The following is a 23,793-nucleotide window of genomic DNA, read 5'->3' on the forward strand; positions in this document are numbered from 1 at the left end:
TACTGTGAATGACCTAAGCAGTTTGGGAAGAATGAGGGGAAACAGACTGGATGGAGAGAATGTAGTTGAGACTGCCCCGGCTGCCTTCATTTACCTCTTCTTCACAGAGATACCATGGACACAAAGACAGCAGAATAAAAGTATGGCAAGTAGCAGTGCCTCCATTCATTCAGAGTTATGTGAGTGGGCTTGGGACAAGATTTTCTCTTTATTCCAAGCTCCTCAGGTTGTTCTCTAGCAAAAATTATGTAGTTTGTTATTGTGGTACAGGGAATTAAATAATTGCTATCAAATGAGTGGGTGAGAGAGTTCAGAACAATGCTGCCAGTGGTAAAATCCTTCAAAATTTTTCCTTGTCTTGGCAGCAGGTGTGAGTTTGGTATCAAATCAGCCTTAACTTTCAATGTTACAATATATTGACATACATGCACACTAAAACAGTAATGTGACTTCTGCACTGTGATCTTGGTCATGTTTCTTCCTTATCGTCTAGCTTAGCTCTCCACAGTCTTTAAGAAATTAAGAATTGTTACCTCAGCTGTATAGTTGTAATAGAAGTTTCCTGTTTTAGCATGTCTTTAAAAACTTATGCATGGGAGAAATGGGTTAGACATCCAGGGAGGGAAAAACAGAAACATGCTTAGGGTGTTAAGGACAGAGCCAGGCTGTGGTTACAAAAAAAAGAGCTAGAGTGGGAGGTGTAAGATAAGCAGTAGGTCTTGTGGTACCTCCCAGGAGCTGCCACTGGTGACTGGTCAAGAAATCATTTCCTCTTTTTGCCTTTCCAGGCTGTGCATTGCTACCAGCACTGGCCCAACTGAGTTCTGAGTGGCTGAACTCAAAATGCTTACTGGTTTTGTTTGGTTGTTACGAAGCCCAAAAGCTAGTATCAGGTGGTTGCAGCAACTGATGTGCAAAGTAAGATGTTGCCCTCTGCTGGTCTCCTTCTTTAGAAATAATAAAGTGTCTGGGTGCTTTAAAATAGAAATGACTTTCTATGAAGTGTTGTGCTGTACGTGGCTTTCCACATCCAGAACTATGTTCTCACTAGATACTACATATCAATTACAATTACATAGATGCATTTGTATTTAATACTGTAAGGAAGGCGTACTCTTTTAAACATGAGCTTCAATCTAATGTGCTTAGCAATAGCGTGTTTTGAGGACCACAGTTGTGACTTTTCTTACTGTTGCATCAGTAATGTTGTATTTAAAGTCAACCATGCAAATGAATGCTAAGCCTGAATCCAGTTTCTTTAGCAACTGTGCACAACTTGAAAGAAAATCTATCTTCCCATTTCCTTTCCAAACTGCTAGTCCTTGTGGCCCATCAGGCACTGAGGTTAATGGAATTCCACCTGAGCAGTCTTCAGCTTACTTGGTTACTGAGGAATGAATGTGCTGGCCTGTTAAGCCATCAGACAGGTTGCAAGGGTGCCCCTAACTGGGGGAAGAGAGTGTACTCGTGCAGCAGTCTCTCTGGTGCATCACTGGCATCGTGGGAAATGACAGGTCTTGGTGGGGAAGACAGCAAGTGAGAGAAGTGGAATTACTGTCTTGTTGATCTCTGTTCTGCAGGACTAGAGTCAGGAGTGTTATTACTTCTGTGTGCAGTGCGGCTCAGAGGAAGATGGGCATGAATTTTGTCTTTGGCTGTTCTCCCCTTCTGATGCTGAAATCAGGCTTCTCTTGCTCTTGGTAGAAACCTTTCTAAAGCTATGATTGTTTCATATAGCATTGTTTCAGGAGGCTTGCACAAAACTCTTGATGGGATATTCAGTCCAGAGCATTTGAGCCAGCCCTCGGTAAGGACTTAGCACCTAGAAAAATGTGTTAGATTAGCAGACAGCTTATAATGCCTCAAACCAGAGAAATCTGCTTTCAATGTGAGTGCTTATATTGGCTAAAGAAAATTGAGCTTTTGGTGGCTGCTTCCCATCTGCTGGTGATGTCAGCCAGGGTTTGGTTGGGCAAAGACATTTAGAGGGTGTGCTCTAATGGGTGTTGAGTGAAGACAGCTGGGTTAACCTGGTAATAGCCAGTTTTCGAGTTAACCCATCTTTGTCTCTAATAGTGTGTGAGAACTTTTCTGTACCAGCCATCTGTCTGTTTATTTCTCCCAGAATGTTGGGTGGAAACCCTCCAGCTGACAGTGTGATATGCTGCTGGAAGATAGATGGCTCTTCTCAATAAAGTAGGGTATAGTGGTTCTCCAGGATAAATGAGCTAGCAAATAAGCAGTTCTAGGGAGACTTAGATTATGCCCTAGTACCTACTTTTCATATTATGATTGTGTTTTAAATAATGAATATATTTTCTAGTCCTCCCCTACTTCCTACAGAAGTAAAAGGTAAGTGAGGTTGACTCCCAGTGCACAGAAGTGCATGTGCCTTGCACAGTAAAGTAGTCGTATTTTCAGAACCACATTTATTAAGCTGATACTGCACCTTTTCTGCTGTTTTGAATATCTGAATCTTGAAAAATACTATTTAGACTACATCTGTATTAGAATTTGGTTAACAGAAAGGAGAAGAAAAAGTGAGTGCAATTAAAGAGAATATTTTGGGGGGAACTAGTACAAAATTTGAAACCCGTGATACTGTTTTCTGAGCTTTGGATATATATTCTTCAGCAACTGTTGTGTCAAATTCCAAGTGATAACACGTTGTAAACGTTTTATGATTAAAAACCTGTAATCGATTTGAACTGCAAGAAACTGAGTAGTAACAGTCAAACCTTCACAAGGACACCAAAACCCTTTTGGATGTGAGTTGGATGTAAGAAGTGTGAGGAGATTTCTTTTTTTATTCTGGTATTTTCAACTTCTATGAATTTACCATGAAAGAAATGAAGTCTGCAGTGAATGCTGTTTCAAAATGTGTTGAATGTAAGTGGTATAGCTTATTACAGCCATGTATAAGCATGTGAAATTCTCGTTTTCCTGTCTAGGTGATCTCTATGGTGCCATAGGCTCTCCGGTTAGATTGACTCGAACTGTTATTGTTGGAAAACGTAAAGAGTTGGTGCAGCGCTTGCTGTATGTCCTAACTTACTTCATTAGGTGCTCTGAGCTACAAGAAAATCAGCTGACTTGGAGTGAAATGCTTGGGGAAGGAGAACAAGTGCTAAATGGAAGCAAGATCACAACTGCACTAGAAAAGGGAGAGGTAGAGGAGTCTGATTATGTGGTGGTCACTGTCAAAAATGAACCTGCTCTTGTGCCTCCGATCCTACCTCCTAAGAGTGATGGAGGTAAGAACAACAGTATTGCAGGGTGGGTACATAACCCAGAAGGCACTTGCACTACGCCAGATTCTTCAAAAGAAAAGAAAGAAGCAATAGGAAAAGTCAGTCAGAACTCTGCCATAGCTGTCGATGGTCTAACTAGCACTTTGCATAATGGAGCAGCTGATGGTAGGAAAAGAACTGTCACTGATACAGGGGCTGGATCCTACCACTTTGAAGAGCAATCAAAGTTGGAGAATTTAATGGATATAAGGAAGAACAAGAACCAGACTGAAAGGAAAGTGGAAAAGCAGTTGTCTAGCAGGTCATCTGCTTTACCTTGTCCTGAAAGGTCTGGCCACAGGAGTTCCCAACTGGAAAAGGTCACCTTTCGGATCGGAAGTTCTGCGTCACCAGAGTCAGACTTTGAAACTCAAAGGAGAGAAATGGAAGAGAATCTGAAGGCATTTAGAAAAAATCCAGAGGTGGTAGTACATTGTGCCTCAAGTTCCACAGATCTGACTGTGGATGTTTCCCAGAATCAAAAAGAAAGTTGCGAAGCTGCCTTTTTGCCCTTCAGTAAACCCAGTATTTGTTATGCACAGATTCCACCTTGTGAGGGGAAGGAGCGTATGCTTAACCAACATATGGAAACTAAAGGAACTGAAATGAATTTAGGGAACACAGTATCTGGTGAACCACTTTTGTCCACTGGTAACATAGAAACTGTAACATTGCCAAGCTTGAAAGAAACTAGAACTTTATGCTCTGGCAATCTGGAGAGCTATTCACCTGACTGTGTGGAAGTAGGTTCTGCTGTCAGAAAGGAGTCCCCTAAAGTAAGTGCTAAAGATATCCCCTATGGGGATGCTGGAAGGAAAACCCCCTTCAGAGTTGAAGGGGACATTCCAAGGAATGAGAGTTCAGACAGTGCTCTTGGAGCCAGCGATGAAGAAGGTGATTGTATTCCTGATGAAGTTCATCATGATAATGTCAGCAAAAGACTCGAAGAGTTTGCGGAAGTGGAGCTTCCTTTACCAAGGTAAAGGAGTTTAACTTACAACTAAACAGAGATGAAATTTGTTGCAGTGTTAGAGATGTTTAGAATTTCAAGTCTGAAATCCACTGGGATCTTGATTGAGTTCCTTGCAAACAAATTCATACCATCCACTGGTAGTGTGTTTAGGATTCTTGTTAACAGAGTTGGCAAACAAAAAAATGAAAAGCTTTTGGTACTGAAGTTTGGTGACAAAGGTTTTCTTCAAATGTTTAATAAAAAAAATCTGACTTTTTTTACGGATTGCCTGAAACACTGTGTAAACAATTCCATCTGAGGACTAGCAAAATTTCATCTTTGCTTAAACTGACAAATACTAAACAGATTTGAAAAATAAGAGCATCTTATTTGAAAACTTCTGAGCTTTACAGGTGCACATGGAGCTTGCTGATGCACATGTTAAGTAGATAGGAAGATTTTTGGTGCTTGGGCTGAGTGTGAGAACTCACATTTAGCAAACCTGTTAACCACAGAACAAGGCCGGGGGGCATATATACCCCAAGCTCTGCTACATGCAGACCTGCCTTTTCTGAAATTTGAAGGAATCAACACAATGTTAAATTTTTAAAAATAATTAACATTTTTTTAGAGGTAGGTGTAGTAAATCAAACACTATCCATATCATCATCTGAATGGAGTCTGTCAAGCAAGAATCATACCTGCTTTGTATTTCTTTATTTCAGGTCAAACACAATCAGCAGTCAGTGTGTGAAAAACTTTGGAAGATCGCTTCTGGGTGGCTACTGTCACACATATGTGCCTGATCTAGTGCTGCATGGAGTAAATAATGATGAAAAACTCAAGCAGTGTCTACTAGCAGACCTCCTTCATGCGATACATGTGAGTTAAAGTACTGTTCCAAGTCATAGTGCGAGTTGTTGCTATTACTGAGAAGCTAAAGCTACAGAAACATGGTAGTTTGTACTTTAAATAAGACCTGTTTCACTGTACTCGCCAGTCCTTAACAGCCACAGCTGATGTCTGCTTTCTTGAAAGAAAACCCCTTAAAAGACTGAGAAGCCTGTTCATGCAAGAATCACTCCTTTCCCCTTTATACTCTCTTAAGTCTTTTCTTGAAAGATGAATGCAGAAAAATGTTTGCAACTTGAAGTTACAAACAAGGAAAAAAACTGACTGCTTCTTTTCAGTCACAATAGCACAGTCACAATAGCAGACAGTTACCTGTATTTCATAAAAATGGTACACAAGTTGTTGGAAACATCTTTGTTTACCACTTAGTGGCACGTGTTGCAAGGGAGATGAAGTCCTGTGGAAGCCTGTGTTATACTAGGCTGTAGCAGAAATGACTGACTGCATAAAGTAGTTAGCTGTAGGTAAGATCTTTTGTGATATTCTTACTATACTTTAACTACACCAAGTAACTTACAACGAATCTTTCACCAAAGGAATGTTAAGTGTTTAGTATGCAATATTAGGTGTTTATCTAGTGATTGTCAATTGCTTCTTTCTATAGCAATCAAGAATCATCCTGTAGGAATGAGTTAAACACTGTCCATGATGGTGATACGTGTGCAGTTGTTTAAACACCAAATTGTTCTAATATGATACTGTCTCTTCATATATACCTTGCCATCATTGTGCATAGTGAAATCCCTTACAGTCAGTATAACCACTTACTGAATCAGTGTAATTAATACTCTTGTTTTGGAAGAAACTTAACCTTTGCAAGAAGGCTGGAATACTGTTAGTGAAGAAAAAATATCGGAGTAGTGATTCTGAAACATTACTCAAAAAAAAAAAAAGAATTAAGTGCCTTAATCAAATTGGCAGTTTAGGCTCCACTGACCTAACATTACTGGATGTCAGCTCTGTCTCTGAAACTGGTATTCTGTCTCATTTTTTGAGATGCCTTTGGTTTTCTACTGGACAAAAGCATTCATTTGGACCACTTTATCCCTTGCCTCAGAGTGAATAAAAGTGGAGCCTCAAACTAAGTTGTGGAAATGTGCATGAAAGTTTTCCGTAATATTTGTCTTGCATCTCTTGCAGCATCCAGTGCTAGATGAACCCATAGCAGAAGCTGTCTGCATTATTGCAGACACAGATAAATGGAACGTACAAGTAGCTACCAGCCAGAGAAAAATGATGGACAATGTGAAGTTAGGCAAGGATGTCTTGGTCTCGAGTCAAGTATCCAGTTTACTGCAGTCTATTTTACAGCTTTATAAACTCAATCTCCCAGCTGACTTTGTAAGTATTTCTTTACTGAAAACTGAAGCTAATGAAAATTGTTTAGTTTAAATAGCAAATGCAGAGTTTTGCACACTGCGTATTTTATTGGGTTGTTTCAGATATTAGTTTATTGGCATAGCAAAGTTGGTGCAATGTATTTAAAAGAATGCATGCTACAGTCCAGTTACGGATACTGTTTTTAACTTAGTTTACTTGTAATAGACCAAGATTAAAGTCAGCTGCTCCAAAATAAGAAAGAATGAAAGTTGCTTAGGCAACTTTAGCATGATTGTATTTATGATTAGAGTTGTGAAATTTGGCTTAGATTATTTTGTTTGTATAATTTCCTCATTCTCTACTGTTTCTACCATACAATTTTTTATTCTTGTTTTGTTTTTTTACCAACCCCACCTAGTGGATGCCTCTTCTCTATCCCCAGTTACATGTGTATTGGCATGTTGACTTGACCTTTGTGTTTTATGCATAGTCTAGCCCACCCTGTCAACCAGTGCTGTCTCAGACCACCTGGCAGACATGCCTACAGCATTCTTGGGAGGAGACTGAAACCTGAAACACTTGGGGTTGGGTGGGTTGCAGCAGGGGATGTTACTTTCTCATAGTGTATGCTTCCCATCCCATAGCATCCTTTCTTCTCCACATTAGTAGTAGAGTTCATCAGAGCAGATCAGTAATGCTTTCTGATAGCTGTTTTGGCTGATTACAGCAAAGTTACCCACAAGTCTGGCAGCAGTAATTATAACAATTTTTAACACAGTTGTAGCTGGGGGGAAATTGCGTATCTTTTTTCTGTAGTCTTCTTTTGAGTAAACAGAACTGGCTTGGTCTTCAGCAGATAGCCTTGAGAAACTTTATTTGTAGGAAACTTGTGTAATGACTGCTAGCAGACAGAAGAGGAAGGTGGAACTGAACATTAACAACTAGAAATAGTATTAATTAATGCTGCTTTGGATAAAATTAGTGGTATTAATTTAAGTACTTGATTTCAAGTACTAGGGCCAAGTACATCAGTGTCCTTTCTGGATACTTTTTTATATTGAAAAACATGCAACTTAGGTTAGAATTATGTCATCATGCTTGCACGGGAACGCCTTAAATTTTGGCATTTTTGAACTCATTAGTTGTTTCTGCAGCTGAAGTACTACTTCCAGTTCTGCCCTAGTATATGCAACTTCTGAATGCTTTGTGTGGTGTAGTGGCTTTTGGAGGTGGAATAATTTTATTTCCTTCCTTAAAAAAAAAAAACAGTAAAATGGCAGTCCTAGTAGCTTGTAATTTTTGTTTTCCTATAATCCACATTGGAGTCACTTTGAACCTTCTGTCAGAGTTTGCAGGTCTTTGTTAACGGGAAAAGAATAATGGATGAATGGAAGTTGGGTGTTCCATTCAACTCTGGGGGGAGAAGTCCATTTTTTTAATGGTGATTCTATTTGACTTAAATTTTGACAAAAGCATATATAATAGCATAGATCAGAAATGCGTAAGGCAGTACGTTTGAAGATTAAAAGTGTATGTTTCTTGACCTGCAGTTACTGTTCAGAAGAGTAATTTTTTTTATGGCACAACAAAAAACAAAACCCAACTTGAGACTGGATAAAATACAAGTGCTGATGACTTTGTGACACTTGACTGGAAACCTTACTGCAGAGTTGTGCAGTATGCCAGGGTGAGAGGGAAGTGGAGACTGCAACTGTTGCTTGTCAGCAGTATGACAAAGATTTTACCTACACCTTCTAGCTCATTTTAAGCTACTCCTCTGATTTTAAGTGACTTCATTTTTTTTCCTGTTCAGTTGATGAGAAGTTGCAGAGGAAGCTAGCATCAACTTTTTTTTTACTGCTCTTCTGTACCTCACTGGACATCTTGAACAAAATGGATTCATGTAATGAGCTTGAGGAGGAAAGTCCTTTGATTTTGATTTTTTTGATTGAGTAGCAGATAATCTTCTCTAAAGAATCTCTTAGAACAACGTGAAATTCTTCCTTACTTCCTCTTAATAAAAAAAAATCTATAGTCCTTTAGCTTATGAGTAGTGGAATTGAAATATGTTGAACTGCCACTTTGGGAATCAGCTGCATGCTTACCTGAACCACCGGGGAAGTCCTAACAGGCTTTTTGTATTAGTTACCTGTAGTAGAGAAGGTAAAAATGCCTTCCTTTAGGCTAGAATCAGAAGTGTTATGATTATAATGGCTTTAGTGAAAACTCGCTTGAAGCAAACAGATCAAACTACTCTCAACTTGCAACTTGCAGCAACTTGCTCAAGACCATCAGAAAAATGCATGGTAGGCTACCCACGAGCATGAGTCTTTTTTCTGTTTTTTTTTTGATTAGCAGAACTGCTTGCACAAGATTTCATTTTTAATACTTACGGTTTCCATTAAACTTAAAATATACACCAGACGATGGCCTGGAGGTATTTGCTACTGCTGATTCTAATTGTTGTCTCCGCCTGCTGGATGATTAAATATTTGATAATGAGGTTCCGCACGCGCTTCTTGTTTTTGTCTTTGAAGTGGTCATCCCTGTGGAAAGAAAGAATGTATTGAATTACCTTGTGTTCTGGAACAAAATACCTGATAAAACAGCCTGCCTACTCACCTAGTGAAGATGTCCCGTGTACTCACCTTGTGTTACTGTTTTTTTAAAAAAAAATCTCCTTCAAGTTTTCATCTGCTCTCTTGCAATTGATGTATGAGAAATTATGTACCTACCATGTGACTATTTTTAAACAAGTTCCAGCATGCTACTGCTGAACAAAATTGGAGTAATTAAATTGGTATTTCAACTTGAACTATTACCTTTTGCAAACAACATCAAATGTTTAAGAGTTTTAAACTAGAATTATGTAGTACTAATTAAAAACAAATAAAAACAAAATAAAAACAGACAAAAATAAAAACAAATAAAAAAGGATTTGTAACCTAGTTTCTCCAGTAAACTAGAGATCAAAAGAGGTACAGTTTTATGATGAAGATAATGGTGTCTTTCACTTATGTTTTAGTCTCTTGAATGGGACTTCTCTGGTGCTGAAGAGTGTGCTAATTTTAGGAACTGTTGTTGTTTTCAGGAAAAAGTACTGACTTGTAACAGACATTTGTTATGTATTCTGGTTAGATCTTAATAAGGTATCTTGAATGTCTTTGAACCTGGTTAAAACTTATATGTCAGTAGAAACACTTTGACTTGAAGGGAAATTGGATGGTTTTCTTTTTGACTCCTGCAACAAACTTGCTGCACAAGAAAACTGAAATACTCCAATTCTTTGAGATGAGGGAAAGCTAGTGTATTTTAAGTTGCCAGGACAACTGTAACATATTTACTTCTTTACAGATTTTTGGGGGGAGACTTAAAGGTGTTCTGGCTAAGATAAGTAAGCATATCATTTTAGCTATCTTTGTAATATATGCATTCAGTTCTTTTAAAGCCATTCTGAGGTTTTTGGTCTGTATTTACAGTGCATAATGCATCTTGAGGATAGACTACAAGAGATGTATCTCAAAAGCAAAATGCTTTCAGAATATCTGCGAGGACACACAAGAGTGCATGTAAAAGAACTAGGAATTGTATTGGGGTGAGTATTGCAGAAATCAGTCTTATTCTATGGTAAAACTTGAGGCAGTTACTTTGCTTTGCAGTTTCTGAATGTAGTTATGTTCCTGTGGGGACTTGCTACTTATTCCATGTTCATTACTCCCCTCTCTCTCATGCACCTAAAGAAGTGTAGAAATGGGTTGCAGTGAGCCATCAGGAGACACAGTCCAACAGGAGCAAAATCATTTGTTGTTCTGAAATCTTAAGAACGAAGAAAGTTTTGATTTTGGTTACTTTGAGGTTGTTCAGTAATAGGTTGTGTTCTAGCCAAGTACTTCATGAATGCATGTGCTGTGAAAGCAGAATGAGAGGAAGAAGAAAGAAATGAATACACTTCCAAGAAGATGGTTTTTAAGCACTGTAGCTAAAACTTAATTTATCTTTATACCTGGATGCTCAAGATTTCATACTGAGAAATGTAGAGACCCTGAAGTAAACACTTGTGTGTATATATGTGTAAAAATGTATATAAATTTATGTACTGGCCTTTGAGGAGTGTTCTGTTGGAAATGGTTGGAACTGAACATTGCATCTGTGAGACATTGTGCTACTTTTATTGCCTAATAATTGATTCTTCCAGCTTTTGGTCATTTTTGGTAAGAAAGTGCTGCTGCATGGTGAACTGAGTTGTATTCAAAACATGAAATTGCAGTCTTCCATAAGTTGATGTTCAGTATTTTCTTCGGCTGGGCTTATTGATGCCTGCTGGCTGCAAAGACTGCAAGCTAAGGGTTATGGATTAGTGAATAAATCAGAATTTTTATTTGTACCACAAAAAGTATTACATTTTGTGGTATATAATTTTATCTTTTTCACTTAAATGGTAACAGCCCTTTTGTTTTTAAATGTTATCATCTAATTTTACTGGTATAGTATGAACAAATAATTAAACGATGATTATAGCAAGACACTTTCAGTTTCTTTGAAGTGAATGAAGAATAGCCTCTTGTGTTTATCTTCTTCTGTGAAGGTGATTGTGTATTTTAAAGTCTCTTTTTTTTTAATTTCTAGGATTGAATCCAATGACTTGCCTTTGTTGGCTGCTATAGCAAGTACTCATTCTCCATATGTTGCTCAAATACTCTTATAAATTAAAATCTCAGGATAGTTGTTCCCTTAAAGTAAAAGAAAGAGTATGGGAATGTTGAAAGAAGAACAGTTGCCAAATGCTGATAAAGGGGAACACTGAGGAAAGCAGGTGATGACTGTACATTCTACCATCTTCCGATTCTGGTTTCAGCTGGATGTTTGATCGGAGGACTTCAGTTTACATAATGTAAAGGCATTCAGGTTTTTCTTACAATCTCACTTCTGACTTAGTGACTGCATCCTTGCATTTTATTTTTCTTCAATGGACAAAAGTTAACACTATGTGGCAGACTGTGAGCTGCCATCCAAAACGCTGCTCAAAACCATGAAGTAACAGTTAAAGAACAAGTGGGTTGGAATGGATTTCCTAATGTTACGCTCGTGAGTGTGGTGTGGTGTATTTCTTTGCTGGGGAGGAGGAGCTGTAAACTATGTACATAGCATTCCTATACACAAGTGTATTAGATGGGACATGATTTTTCTTGCAGAGCATAAGCATGATTTTGTATAGTAGAAGTGACCAGCTCAGAACAAGAAACCTGGATTCAGCAGCCGGATGCTAAGTGGGAATGGAGGTGAGGAGAAGAGATTAAGCAAGCTATGGTTGCTTCTCTTTTAATGAGGAGGTATTCAGATGAGCTCATGAGTAGAAGTAATTCTACCCTGAAAATGGAATGAACTTCTGAGGTGGGTTTTTTGTGGGAAAGCGTTATGGAATTTCTGCTACAAGTTTACATTGGTTGCTGATGCAACTTCAATAACTCTTGAGTTTCTGTATGACTGTAGTCCTGGGAATTAAACCTGTCTTGGTGTCATCAAGTATTACTATCTCTGAGGAATATGAATTTGACAGCCTTCTGTATGATGCCAGTGCTATTAGGGCATATGTGTGCACATAGACCAAGCAATTGGCACAAACTGAAGACAATCTTATTTGGGTGGGGTAACCCTTACTGAACCTTCAGTCAGATGTATTACTTTTTTCTGGCTACTAGTTGGTCACTATATTAGGTATAAAAGAGGACCATTGTCTGAAATAAAAGGAAAAGTAGGGGACAAACCCCCAATATTTGGTATTACTATGAATGTTTGCAATTACCCTGTATGATTCTACTGAAATCTTGAACTATCATCCCGGGTGCCTTTCCGTAGTAGACTAACTGTTTTGAGACCAGAAACTACTTCTACATGAGTTGATACTGGCCTTCTGTGTTTCTAGAAAGCAAAATAAAATTTTGTATTTTACTGTTTTCATGTGGTTGATAACATGAATGTAAAAAAAAAAAAAAAAAAAAAACTTTTGCATAAAGCACTGTTGAGCTGGATGTGAAACTATGGACCAGACTGAGGAAAGAACAAAGGATCAAAACAAACATTCTTAAAGAAAAGGAAAAATGAATATTGGACCTTTCTGTTGTGAGCCAGCATGAATGAGGTGTCTGAAACTGACAGTTTGCAAGCAAATTGCTAGCAAAACAATTGCTTGTGAACAGTGAATTCTGATGAGAAACTTCTGGTCACCAGTTATGCGTTGTCCTCATTGGTGGTTACAGATTTTTAACACTGAAGGGACACACTTTTATTAAAAGTGATTTTATTTCATACTACCTGGATGTTTGGACTTTTCTACAGTAAACTTTCAATGATTTGAAACAATGAAATGTGCATATTGTGAGTTGTTTAAATGTGATTGGGGTCTTGATGAACATTGTGTTGCTTTTTTGAGGGGAAATGGGTAGGCTGACTTACTGTGAAGAGGGGTTGTTTCCAAGTGGAGGGATAGTTAATATTCTGATACAGTGCTTCTAAAGCTGATCCTTATATGCTGCGTTTCTGATCTGACATTCCAGATGTTTCTTTTACTGCATTTTCATAGGCTTGTCCCTGATATTCTGCCTACAAAGGCTAAAATCTTTCTGTGGTTCAGGTCTTCTCCTACTGCTAATAATTAGGTAAAATTTTCATATTTTTGGTCTGTGAATTCTTCTGTCTGCTGGAAAGTAAATTTACCTCTGCATCTAGCTGTTAGCAGCTATCGTTTTCTATTTCACAAGGTTAAGACAAAGCGAGAACCACAGAGCAAGTCACATATTCCTGACCTATCCCTGTAATGGCAAATGTGGGCGTGCATGTGTGTAGAGCTTTGAAACTGCTTCCCTGAGTGTATATAGAAATTCTCATGTACTTTATTTCATGCCACTCGTGAATACTGGGTGAATTTATTAAAAGACAATTCGGTTTCTCATAAAGCATTAGTTGGGTTTTTATCTGAACAGGTTGATAATTCTTGAAAGAGATGTGCAGAAACACTTTTGCTCTCAGTGTTCGAAGAAAGCCGAAGGTCAGCCGACATTCAGTGATTTCAAGGCTAGTGCCATAACAAGTAACATTTGATTTTTTTACTACACCTACTAAAAAAAACAACAAGCAAACAAGAAAAACTGCCTTCTGGTAAAACATTAAGCTAGGGGCAGCGTGTGAGCTGATGGTTGAAGCACTTGGACTTTCTTCAGCCCAGGCTAAAACTTTATAGTTCTTGCTGCTTTCTCTTACCATTTTGCTGCTCCTGCTCTTCAGAAATCATATGAAGAACTCTCTTGTTCTGACAGTTTTAGTGGGGGAGGAAGGGGGGGATTGAAATTAAATCCCTTTATTGTTAAAAGGCTTTAGCCTGAAGAAAGTTAAATACCTATCTTTCCCCTCCACCAAAGATACTACCTCATTTGATGGGATTCCACCTTCTAGGGCTTTTTTGACTCAGTCTTTAACTTGTTTTTGGTAGCATCTTGCTGTTTGTGTTAATTAGTATGGCATGACAGGGCAGTAGGTATTTACAGATGTTGTGTTAGACCTCTTTAGGGCATGTTCCTGTTTTTATTTTAAGTGAATGAGAAGTGATATGAATGTACAGAGGTGTTTAAAATTGATAATGTAGCTTAATCTTCAAATATTCCGAAGTTTTTATCAGTATTATGTAGTTTTTGTAAACTTAAATGCATATTTTGTTTAAGTGGGAGTGCACAGTCTTTCCAAAATCCCACATAACTGCAGTTTACACAGTGCAATTTAAAGAATGTATTCTTTTTTTCAGGCAAGACTAAACCATGCGCAGAGGGGAGGAATGAACTATTAAATTGTAGTATTTAATTGAACTCCTTAACCTAAAACAATACCAAGAGTTAAACATTTTTAATTTAAATAGGTACTTTCTGATTTGATATATACAGCTGTCTTCTGCCCAAAAGAAACAAATACACACTGATTCTGGAATTCTTTAATTCGCATTTCTAATGACATACTCTAGATGGTCTTCCCCACTCCCTACTAAAATGCATCTTTTCTCTAAAAGTCAGAAAGCCTTTTCAGAAACAAACTCCTGCATATAAATTTCACACAATGATCACTTATCCCTCAAGTATTATCCCTCAAGTATAACCTTTGCTTCAGTTAAGAGGCCCCAATCAAAACTGAGTCTGAACTGCTTAATACACTCTAGATGTTTTTTTAGGTCAAGTGTGTTAATTTGACATATATAGCAGGCTTTCCATAGCTGATAAAAACATGTGTTGCTATTGCATGTTTGGAGAGCAAAGGCTTTTTTTTAGGAATGACTGAATACCAATGTCAGACTACATGTTTTTGGTGTTTTTTCTTATAGTTGTTTATGTACGCTATCATTTTGGTCTTTCTTTGCGGCATTTGGTGCAATAAACTTTCTGAAATGAATGTGAGTGGTATTTGGTATCTTCCTTTTTAAAATTTACTTCTCAAAATGTTGTTCTTTTTTTTGTAGCCGATACCTAACAGTGCACGGATGTCCAATAACCAAGTAGTGGAGTAAGTGAATGTTGCGAGAATCTAACGGGAAGGCTTCGCAAGATTTGAAATTTAATTGAATACTATTCACATCTTTGGAAGCTTTACTCCAATTATGCATGTAAACAACAACTCTTGTAGTACGAAGTCTTAACTTCAAGGAGTAGTGGAATGTGAGGACCCTAACTGTTGGCATAGGTCCTGCAGAGCTTCCCCGTGCCTGTGTGACTAGCACTGAGCTCAAACGCACATGAGAAGAGCTATCTGAAGAATGTTGCTGTTGTATAGTACATCCATTTTTTAAATCGCTCAGCGTAAAAGGAATGAGTGACACCTTGTGAGTACTAGACTATAACATTGTTGATGGACTTAAATTAGTTTTATAAGGAAGTCTTTAACTTGTGTCAAACCCTCCATGAACTAAACTTCAATTTAGTATTGCAGACTGAAAAAATCTGAGTTCATATTACGAGCACACATACATCTGTTTTTCAGTTGTGATATTTGCTTGGTTTAAAACTGTCAGCTGGACGTTACCTAGAAGGCAATGAGCAGCTTGGAACACTGGAAGCCTAGGATCTGCAGAGCACTTTAGGTTCTGCAGCTTATTGGAAAGTCCTCATAAAATAAAAATGGAGAAGAAAGGATCACTTGTAATTATGCTTAACATCTTTGAACAGGTGGGTCTTGCTTGTACTGTGTAAGTGCTTATCTGTAGAATGAAATTTCTGAGATTCAGTTGTTTGTCAGGCTAGCGAGGATTGCATATAACAAAAGCCTACAAACTTTGGTATCAAGGACTTTTCACTGTTCTCTGAATACAATTTCCGGCTTTCTGGTCTCGCTGTAGTAACTATCAACTTTGAAGCCTTTGGAAATCGAGCATAAGAAAATAAGTAGATCCAAGATACTAAATGCTTGTGTACATGCAGTTGAAACGAGGAGAAATGTCTGCTGTGCTGTCTGCTACAACTCCTATGTAGTTTATGCAGGAGTACTAACAGAAACACAGTGACCTCCTATAGCTTTAGCTAAAATCGGTCTCTGTGACAATGAAGGTTTTTTTGTGTGAAAAGTGCATTGAAATGTTAATGCTGTGGTAAGGTGTAACCTCAGTCCAGCTCTTGCCAAATTGTGTAGCTGCTTCCCTATTCTGCATTTAAGTGAGAAGGTTTGAAATGATTAATAGCTAATGCCTGTAACAAGGTGAAAAACCTGTTACCCCATCCAGTCTTTCCTCCTGTCATACTGGCTGCATCTGCAAGCTGCTTGTGCTGTCTCTTGCTCTGGTGTTCATTGGCTTGCTCATGTGCAAGTGCAACATGTTCCAAGAAAAAAAAAGTTAATACTTCTCTGCTGGGTTCACAAGTTGAATCTGGCTCCAATGAATTCCGATAAATGGAAGTGTAGGGCAAAGGAAGAGGGACAGGACCCATATCAGCTAGGAACAAAAGAAGGAATTAGTTGGAGATCCAACTCCTGATGTCTCTGCTTGTGGGTCAATGTATTGGCTCTGAGGGTTGTGCTGTGGAGCAATGTTGGTTTCCGCACAGGGTTTGTAAGGTCCCATGAAGTTCTTGTGCTCTGTTTTAACCAATTTTTAAAAAATGTGGTTATGCTGTTACTCTTGTCAACTGGTTACACTTTTTTCTGAAGTATGCTTAGCCATCCTCTTCTAGACTTTGTATGATATGGACTGTCTGGCAGGTTAGCAAGAGGCAGAGGAACAGACTGACTGGTGTAAAATAGCCAAGCACTGGGAAGGGATGGGGGCCTGTGGTAATAAATACTTTGTGTCTAAGAAGACTGCCAACGAGCTTTTAAAATTGACAACTCTGCATTGTCAGTTATAAAATTTGTCAATAAACTGCAGTAAATTCTGTGCTTAGATCAAAAAATGTAACTCAAAATATTGGTGAATAACTGATTTAACCCTTTTTCATTTTAAATAAATGGCAAAGAGAAATACAGAACCAATGAAGAGAGTCTCCTTACATGTAATGAGGAATTCAAGGTTACAGTAGACATAAGTAAACATGAGCAGTATCACAAGGCACCCATGTCTTGTGCCAGTATTCCACCGTAGTCTTTCTCACTAAATGAAAAAGTTTTGTTAATCATCCATGCACCATATCCTTTGAATTCCCAAGTATTTGTAGTCAAAGAGAACACAACTGTCAATGTTAAATGGGATTTTGGATATAAGGGATATGCAGCTGAGTGATAAACCATGAGACTGTGACCTGTAAGTCTTCCAATCACATATAAAATTAGCTTAAGTAGCCACATGCTAGTAATCCACATGCTGGAAAATTACTCTCATAATAGTTGCAGTCAGTTGTTGGTTTGGCACAACCCCAGAGCTAAAACAGTTTAAGTAGTACAAGTAGAGTAGCATCTTGTCTAGAAATCCTAAAGGTCAACACAAGGCCAAAGGGCTTAGAAGTGACAGCCAAGCACTCAAAAATAAATATAATCTCATAAACTGGATTTCTTTTGTTTGGAGTTGCAGCAATTCCATTTGTGATTGGGCAAAAGGGTATTTGAGAGAGAACAAACTCCTGTAAGGAGTTTCACAAGTAAGCTCCCACTCCTAGGGGAAGGGAACTGTTTGTGGATGCAGAAATACAAATCAATGCTTACGTCTGCTTAAGATCTTCCCGGGTTGGTTGGTACTGTCTGATAAAAAGTGCTGTGAAGGACTGGGATAATGGGCTCACAAAAATGTTTTCCCTTCTCACGTGTATTCCAAGCCTGTATATAACATGTTTGTCTCAAACCTGTCCTTAATTTTAACAACCATTTAACCTTATTTTACAACCTTACATCTTTTTCCCCAGGTAAATAAAGCCTGGAAAGTTTTCTCCTCTTTTCTACTTGTTACTCTCATGTAAATGTTTTTCGCTTTTCTTTCTTTGGTGTTTTATGGTAGTGTAGCACTTCTTTTTTTTTTAAGATTTGCAAAGGTCATTTTAGCCTTAAGGTGGACAAGTCTCCTAAAATTCTTCATGTTAGCTTTGAAAATTATAGGTGTTTTGCACTGAGCATTTTTGAACTGTTTTTGATTCCCTGGAATGTGTGAAGTTTTTTGACAGTTACTCATGGTGTGGCCCTGCTTTATGTGAAATTGAAAATCCTATGCTGCATTTCCAAACCAATAGCTTCTCCTTCCTTCTGTAGGTGATGGGTGGCTGTAAGGGCTGCTGCAGCCTTGGTGCAAGCACTTTAACTTTTCAGGTGTGTTTCTAATGGAGAAAACACCTCACCTTTTGATTTGGGAAGCGCTGGTGACTGGGCTGCCTGAATCACAGCTGCCCATTTGCTGCGTGGGTGAAGGTAGCCTTTGTATCTGCCCAAGTCCCAGGCGAGCCTGGCCCGTGCACCGCGGCCTTGTTGTTCGAGAACGTAGGGAGCGGGCTGCCTGATGTGAACATGAAACAAAAATGGAATTAGCGCTGAGGAAAAAGGTGTTTTGTTTTTTCTTCCCCCTTTGTCCTGCTTTTTACAGTAATGACTTCATCCTGTAGGGGCTGGATGTCTCTGACATAAAATGGCAGCTAAATCTGGAGACTCATTGAGCGGGGTCTCCCGCATGCTTACCTGATGTGCCTCACAGGGTAGGTGAGGAATGGACCTTAATATTTCAGCGCTGTACAACGAGGGATGTTAACAAACACCAGCCTTTCAAGTGAGTTTGTCAGGCCCCTGGTATTTAAAACATTTGTGTTAGGCCTAGCTATGGCTACACCCCCTAAGGTAGATAGCCTTCTCTGGGTTTTCGTGATGCCACTTTTTGCCACAGGAATGCAGCGGTCTTGCCTGTTGCCTAGTACTGGGTAAACATGCAGGGCTGAAGATGTAATGCCCGTTTGTAGTGTTGCTAAATAAATTCTGAGTGCTGTGGGTAATTTGTTGGCTACTGGGTGTGGCTGGAGGAGTAGCTGTGTGCTATTACGTGCTTACTTCTGTGCTCGTGGTAGCTGAGGAAGCTGGTAACTCAGGAATGCCGTTTCCATCTTCAAAAGGCTTCCTCTCCAGAGCCATGTGATGCTTAAACTACACTGCTGCTAAGTAGCTAATCCAACTAGTTCATCGCTGGGATCATACTAAGCTTTGTAGAAAAGCTGGTTTACTCCTCCCCCCTCACTTCTTCTTAAATTAGCTTTCTCTGCTTTTGATCAAAATACATAATGCTTTTTCTGCATGTGTTGTTGTTGATAGCAACTGCTCTGCCAGCCCCAGAGAAAGTGAGTATGGAGGTTGTGATTGGAGCTGTGAGGAGACTTCAAACCTTGGTATGGTCTGAGAGCTGACAGCTGGATGGTTTCCACCCCAGGAGACAAAGTGCTTGAAGCAGGAGTCCCTCATGATGGCTGTCCCAAAGAATCCAGGTGGAAAACCTCACCTGTAGGTGTTGCTGATTGCGCAAAGTCCCACTCTTTTCTTCAAGAAAAGGGGACTGCTAAGAAGGACATAACTACAGTTCTGCACGCAGAAGAGCTTGGTAGCTCTCTGGGGTGCCATCTCTGGCAGCACCCCCGCTATGCTTTGCATTGTAATGCTTCCTGTAGTTTGATGGTTGGCTGCCACTGTGAATGCTCTTGTCTCAGCTGTGATGCTGGGCTGGGTTACACTGCAGTTGAGGTTGAAGCATGACAGTGAACTTTAGAGTGGACTTGTTGAATTTCAGGGCACTTTTACATAATCTGCAACAAGCATGGAGCGTCCCGATAGTACAGCTTGTAGCCTGCTAACATAGTACAGCACTGAGCAGCAATGCTAAGATGGTCTCTGGAGTCACCATACCTCTCTCTGGTCACTAACATACCTTAATCTCAGTGCTGTGCTGAGTTAACCACACTGATTAACCCCATTCCTAATTCTTGATGAAGTCAGACCAGTGGCAGAGCAGGAATTTTCACCCTGTGCCTGTGGCTCAACATCAAAGAAGCTCCTGTTTGTTTTTCTAGCATTTTGGTAATTACTGCAATTCCTTACAGAAAGGTGAGGTGTTTGTCCAAAGGCATGCAGGGATGCTGTGGCTGAGGTTAGTACCTGATCTTCTGAGTCCCAAAATAATGCATTTGTCATCTGACAATCCTGCTGGCCGGGCTGGGGAGGAGGAAGAGGAGTAGCATACTCCTTAATTTTCCCTTCCTGGGAATTCCTTTAAAAGTCAGAGAAATAGTGTCCAGCATCCAGGCTTCCGTCTGTCTTTCCCAAAAGAAAAGAGAGGAAACTAATTCTCTAACTCTTAAACGCTGCCTTGAAAGCTCATTGTGTATGATCACAATTGTGTCTGTAAGGGTAGAGATTTAGCTGAAAGTATTTACCATGCAGATACTGCCAAAGAAATAATTTGTTTTCCAAGCACCTGCTTCTTTACTGTTATGCATCTTTATTCTTTGCTTGGGATGCGTTAAAGACATGGAAAAAGTAACTCATGACAAGCTGCTGAGCAGCACTTAGAAGTAGCAGCAGTTGGCATCCACTCCAGAAAAGTGCTAGTTTTCAGGCAAATAAAAGCAGAAGTGAAAGATGAAGCTCGTCTCTGAGTTTCTCATTTGCAGCAGTGGGAAGGTGTTAGAGGCAAGCATGTGGAGTGTACAAGATGCTAACTTACTGCTTCACAGAAACAGTGTATGCGCTAGCTTTTACAGATTGATGGGCAGGTAGTTGTGATAAACGCTGTGTGGCAATGCAGAGTCTTAACATCTTTCTATTTCAATATAGGAAACTGATATAATGCAGGTTTTCTCTTAAAGCACAATGCAACCAGTGTAAATAGCTTTAAACTATGTGAAAGGGTAGGGGCAGGAGGAAATGCAAGAAGAATGAGCCAAAAAAAAAGTAAAATTATGAGTCATAAATTCCAGTTCTTTCCACCGGTGTCTGTTATGAGTTCCTAATTCAGTCTTGGTGCTGCTGATTTTAATCTGTACGGTGGGAATCAGAAGATCAAAAGCAGCCCTGACCAGGCAAGATGTGACTGTCACTCTCGGAGGGGATAAGTTGCCATGGCAGTCCCGGCAGTTGTTCCCGAGGGGCGGCCTGATCCTGGCCAGCTGCTGGGCAGCTGAGGACGGAGGGTCCCTGTGGGGGGAAGGTGCCTTTGGGATAACTAGACAAACATAAACTGCATCTCAAAACAAAGGATTTTGGATGATTTCTTCCTGCTGCTGGAGATTAAGTAGTGGCTCTTGTTGCAAAAACGATGTGCTGAAAGACACCACAAGTTGCTGAAGAGAGAGGCAAGCGTCAAACCCGGGCGTAGCCTGAGTTATTCCCAGATGCCAAGGGGAAGAAATGCAAGGTTCAACGGCAGGAGAAGGAACAGGCTGCATGCCTGCTACAGGAAGGAATACACATGGCTGTGGTCTTTGCATTCAGTGGACTAAGTTCCTGTGAGGCCAGGTCTGAGCTCACCATCTGGGCGCCTCGCAGCAGGTGAAGGTGACCACAGGTCTGTGTCCTTCAGCATGGTCCCCTTCACACAGGGATGGACTGGGAGTCCTGGGCTGTGGGTTTTGCATTAGTTAAGCAAATCGACTGCTGATCCCTTGTTTGCCAGCAGAAATCTTCCCTTGTGTAAAATCTTCCTTTGTGTACTTTCTTGAAGCGGGGTGTCAGACCAGAGCTGCTACCCCTGCCTTGAGCTTCCGCAGCCGGGTGCTGAGGATGAGGGGGAAGCATGGCTCCCCTTCCCACCATTGCCTACTGTTACTTCAGCTTAGCTGTGACAGAGAAGCTGGATCCTGGAGGAGGGGCGAAGTAACAGCTACATCTGGCTGTAATACAGAAACGTGTGTTTTGTAGCACCAGTGCCAATTCAATTTTTCTTTCCCCCAGCTGCAGTCAGTGTAAAAGCAGGTTTCAGCTGGCTTGCCTAGCTCCAGCAGGGCATCAGAGAGCTCAGCGCTGCAGCCCCTGCTGCCCTTCATGGTGCATTGTCTCGGGCCTGGTTCTTACTGCACTGAGGCCCTTACAGGCCTTTGCCCCCACTGCAGCCTGCCGTGAGGGTAGCTGCCACTACTGCTAATTGCAGTAATGTCCTAAGTGGTAACTTCTGGAGAAGTACAGTGCAAATCCGTGCAGTTTCCAGTCTGTGACAGCTTCCTGATCACTGAGGGGAGCCGGCGTCTCCCTTGGCTGTGAGGCCTGCGGAGGGCACCACGCAGCTCTGCTTGCTTCAGGAGGGGACTCGCCTTTCGTATGAGTTATGACCATGACTGTCAAGTGCTCTGAGCACAGGTGAAGGAAGCTGCTGATAAATGAGGTGTAGCAGCTGCTGAATTGCTGTCATGCTGGCTGGGGAAAGGCGAAGTCACCAGAGAATGAAGATGAAGTGCTAAGCATATTTTGCACTCAGAAGGCGGCTCTGTGGAGATGATGGGGAAGAAAGCACCATGTAAAAGGCTTTCTGACTTCTGCTGCAGCTGTTGTTTGTCAGGCCTGATATTCCTCCATGCAAGGAGCTGCCCCTGCTCAGCTTCTTCAGATAGGATCAAAGGGGTCAGCTGGAAAAATCCCTAAAGAGGTGGAACAACTCGAGGAAGAATGCAAAGGGCTTGAGCAGCGGCTACTAGGAAATCGAGGTCAAATAATGCCCTGGTGGCTGAGGCTACACTCAGAAGTCTGAAATCTTAGGACCTATCTATTGTGACTGGGTAAAAGATGGAGTCCACACCTCTTACTAGTTAATCTCTAGTGTGTGAGAAGTGGCTGTGTGCTGACATCTGCAGAAAACAAGAAAAGTTGGTTTCTTCTTCCGGTGCCTTTGGCTCATGTGAGCCTGGGGCTTTGCTCTAGGCCTCACGTCTGAAAATAGCAGCACTCTGCAGTAGCAGGAACCATTCAAACTGTGCTGTGGTCAAGGGATGGGAGCCCAATTGGAACTCAGCCATCTCGTTAATTTAGCCAAAACTTTAATAAGAATACAAGCTTTTGGTTTTTAGATTTCAGTGTACTCTGAACTTGTCCTCAGTTATTTTGCTTGTCCCTCCCTCCCTCCGGTTCAGGGCTCGTGACCACTAGTGCTATTTGTACCTTTTGCAATATGTTATTTCAGTTATACATTAAGTATAGTGGATGTGCAGTTTCTGTAGTTTACTTAACTTGAGCAAAGGAAGCTAGATGATAACTGGCAGCTATTGAAAACTTCCCTTAAAACCAGCAACAGAAACAAAGCTGCCTTCTCTCTTTTGCTATTGCTGGTACCCAATGCTTCCCGGTGCGGTGAAAATTCAATTTAAAATTTTCTGTAAATGTGACCGCTGCGCATCTGAACTTTGAAACTTTAACACTTTGAATTAAAAGCATTTTGATAGTGTAACTCTGATACCCTGCTGTCTTCACAAATCACTCAGACCTAAAGACCCTGGCTGGTCTGCTTTGTGGAGCATCTGACTCCAGCCTAACCACCACGGACTAGATGGACATGCTGTGTTGCAGCTGCTATCTGCCAGAATCTGCTAGAAATCGTATAGCTTCCTACACTTTTAAATGGAAAGCTATTACCACAATTGACTAAAACTTGCTTCTAAAAATACAGTTTTGTAAAATCAGGTATATCGTCATTGGAAATGATGAATGAGGTATGATTGTTTAGTTGCTGGCTAAGTATCTTAACACCTGCACAAGCAAGCATCTTCTCTGCTGTGCTCTTACAGATGCAGTAGCCATATGCAAATAGTTAAAACGCCTGCAGAAATAAGTTTTTTTTCACTACATCTTTAGAGCGCTCCTATTTAACATCAGTTCTCTCTGCATTTCTCACTCTAGAGGTCATGAGTGAGACAT

At 40.2% G+C, this 23,793-nt stretch overlaps 2 protein-coding genes across 7 annotated transcripts in view; one reads left to right on the plus strand and one right to left on the minus strand.

The window, feature by feature from the left end:
* Positions 1-13,406, plus strand: part of FNIP2 (folliculin interacting protein 2) — a 48,713-nt gene extending 35,307 nt beyond the window's left edge. For all 5 annotated transcript variants that reach the window (XM_048076142.2, XM_066996107.1, XM_066996106.1 and 2 more), the window contains 5 exons: positions 2,952-4,269; positions 4,968-5,124; positions 6,295-6,495; positions 9,954-10,069; positions 11,101-13,406. In XM_048076142.2, coding sequence (XP_047932099.1) covers positions 2,952-4,269; positions 4,968-5,124; positions 6,295-6,495; positions 9,954-10,069; positions 11,101-11,179 — 1,871 coding nt within the window. In that variant the 3' untranslated portion in view covers positions 11,180-13,406. The remainder of the gene's footprint in view (positions 1-2,951; positions 4,270-4,967; positions 5,125-6,294; positions 6,496-9,953; positions 10,070-11,100) is intronic.
* Positions 8,817-23,793, minus strand: part of SPMIP2 (sperm microtubule inner protein 2) — a 43,487-nt gene continuing 28,510 nt past the window's right edge. The window contains exons 4-5 of one of the 2 annotated variants that reach the window (XM_013175226.3): positions 18,261-18,415; positions 8,817-9,020 (exon numbers count right to left, since the gene is read on the minus strand). In XM_013175226.3, coding sequence (XP_013030680.2) covers positions 8,959-9,020; positions 18,261-18,415 — 217 coding nt within the window. In that variant the 3' untranslated portion in view covers positions 8,817-8,958. Of the gene's footprint in view, positions 9,021-16,737; positions 17,090-18,260; positions 18,416-23,793 lie in introns of those variants that run through there. The other variant, XM_013175224.3, reaches the window with a different exon arrangement.

Source organism: Anser cygnoides, chromosome 4, assembly GCF_040182565.1.
Source record: "Anser cygnoides isolate HZ-2024a breed goose chromosome 4, Taihu_goose_T2T_genome, whole genome shotgun sequence".
NCBI lineage: Eukaryota > Metazoa > Chordata > Aves > Anseriformes > Anatidae > Anser > Anser cygnoides.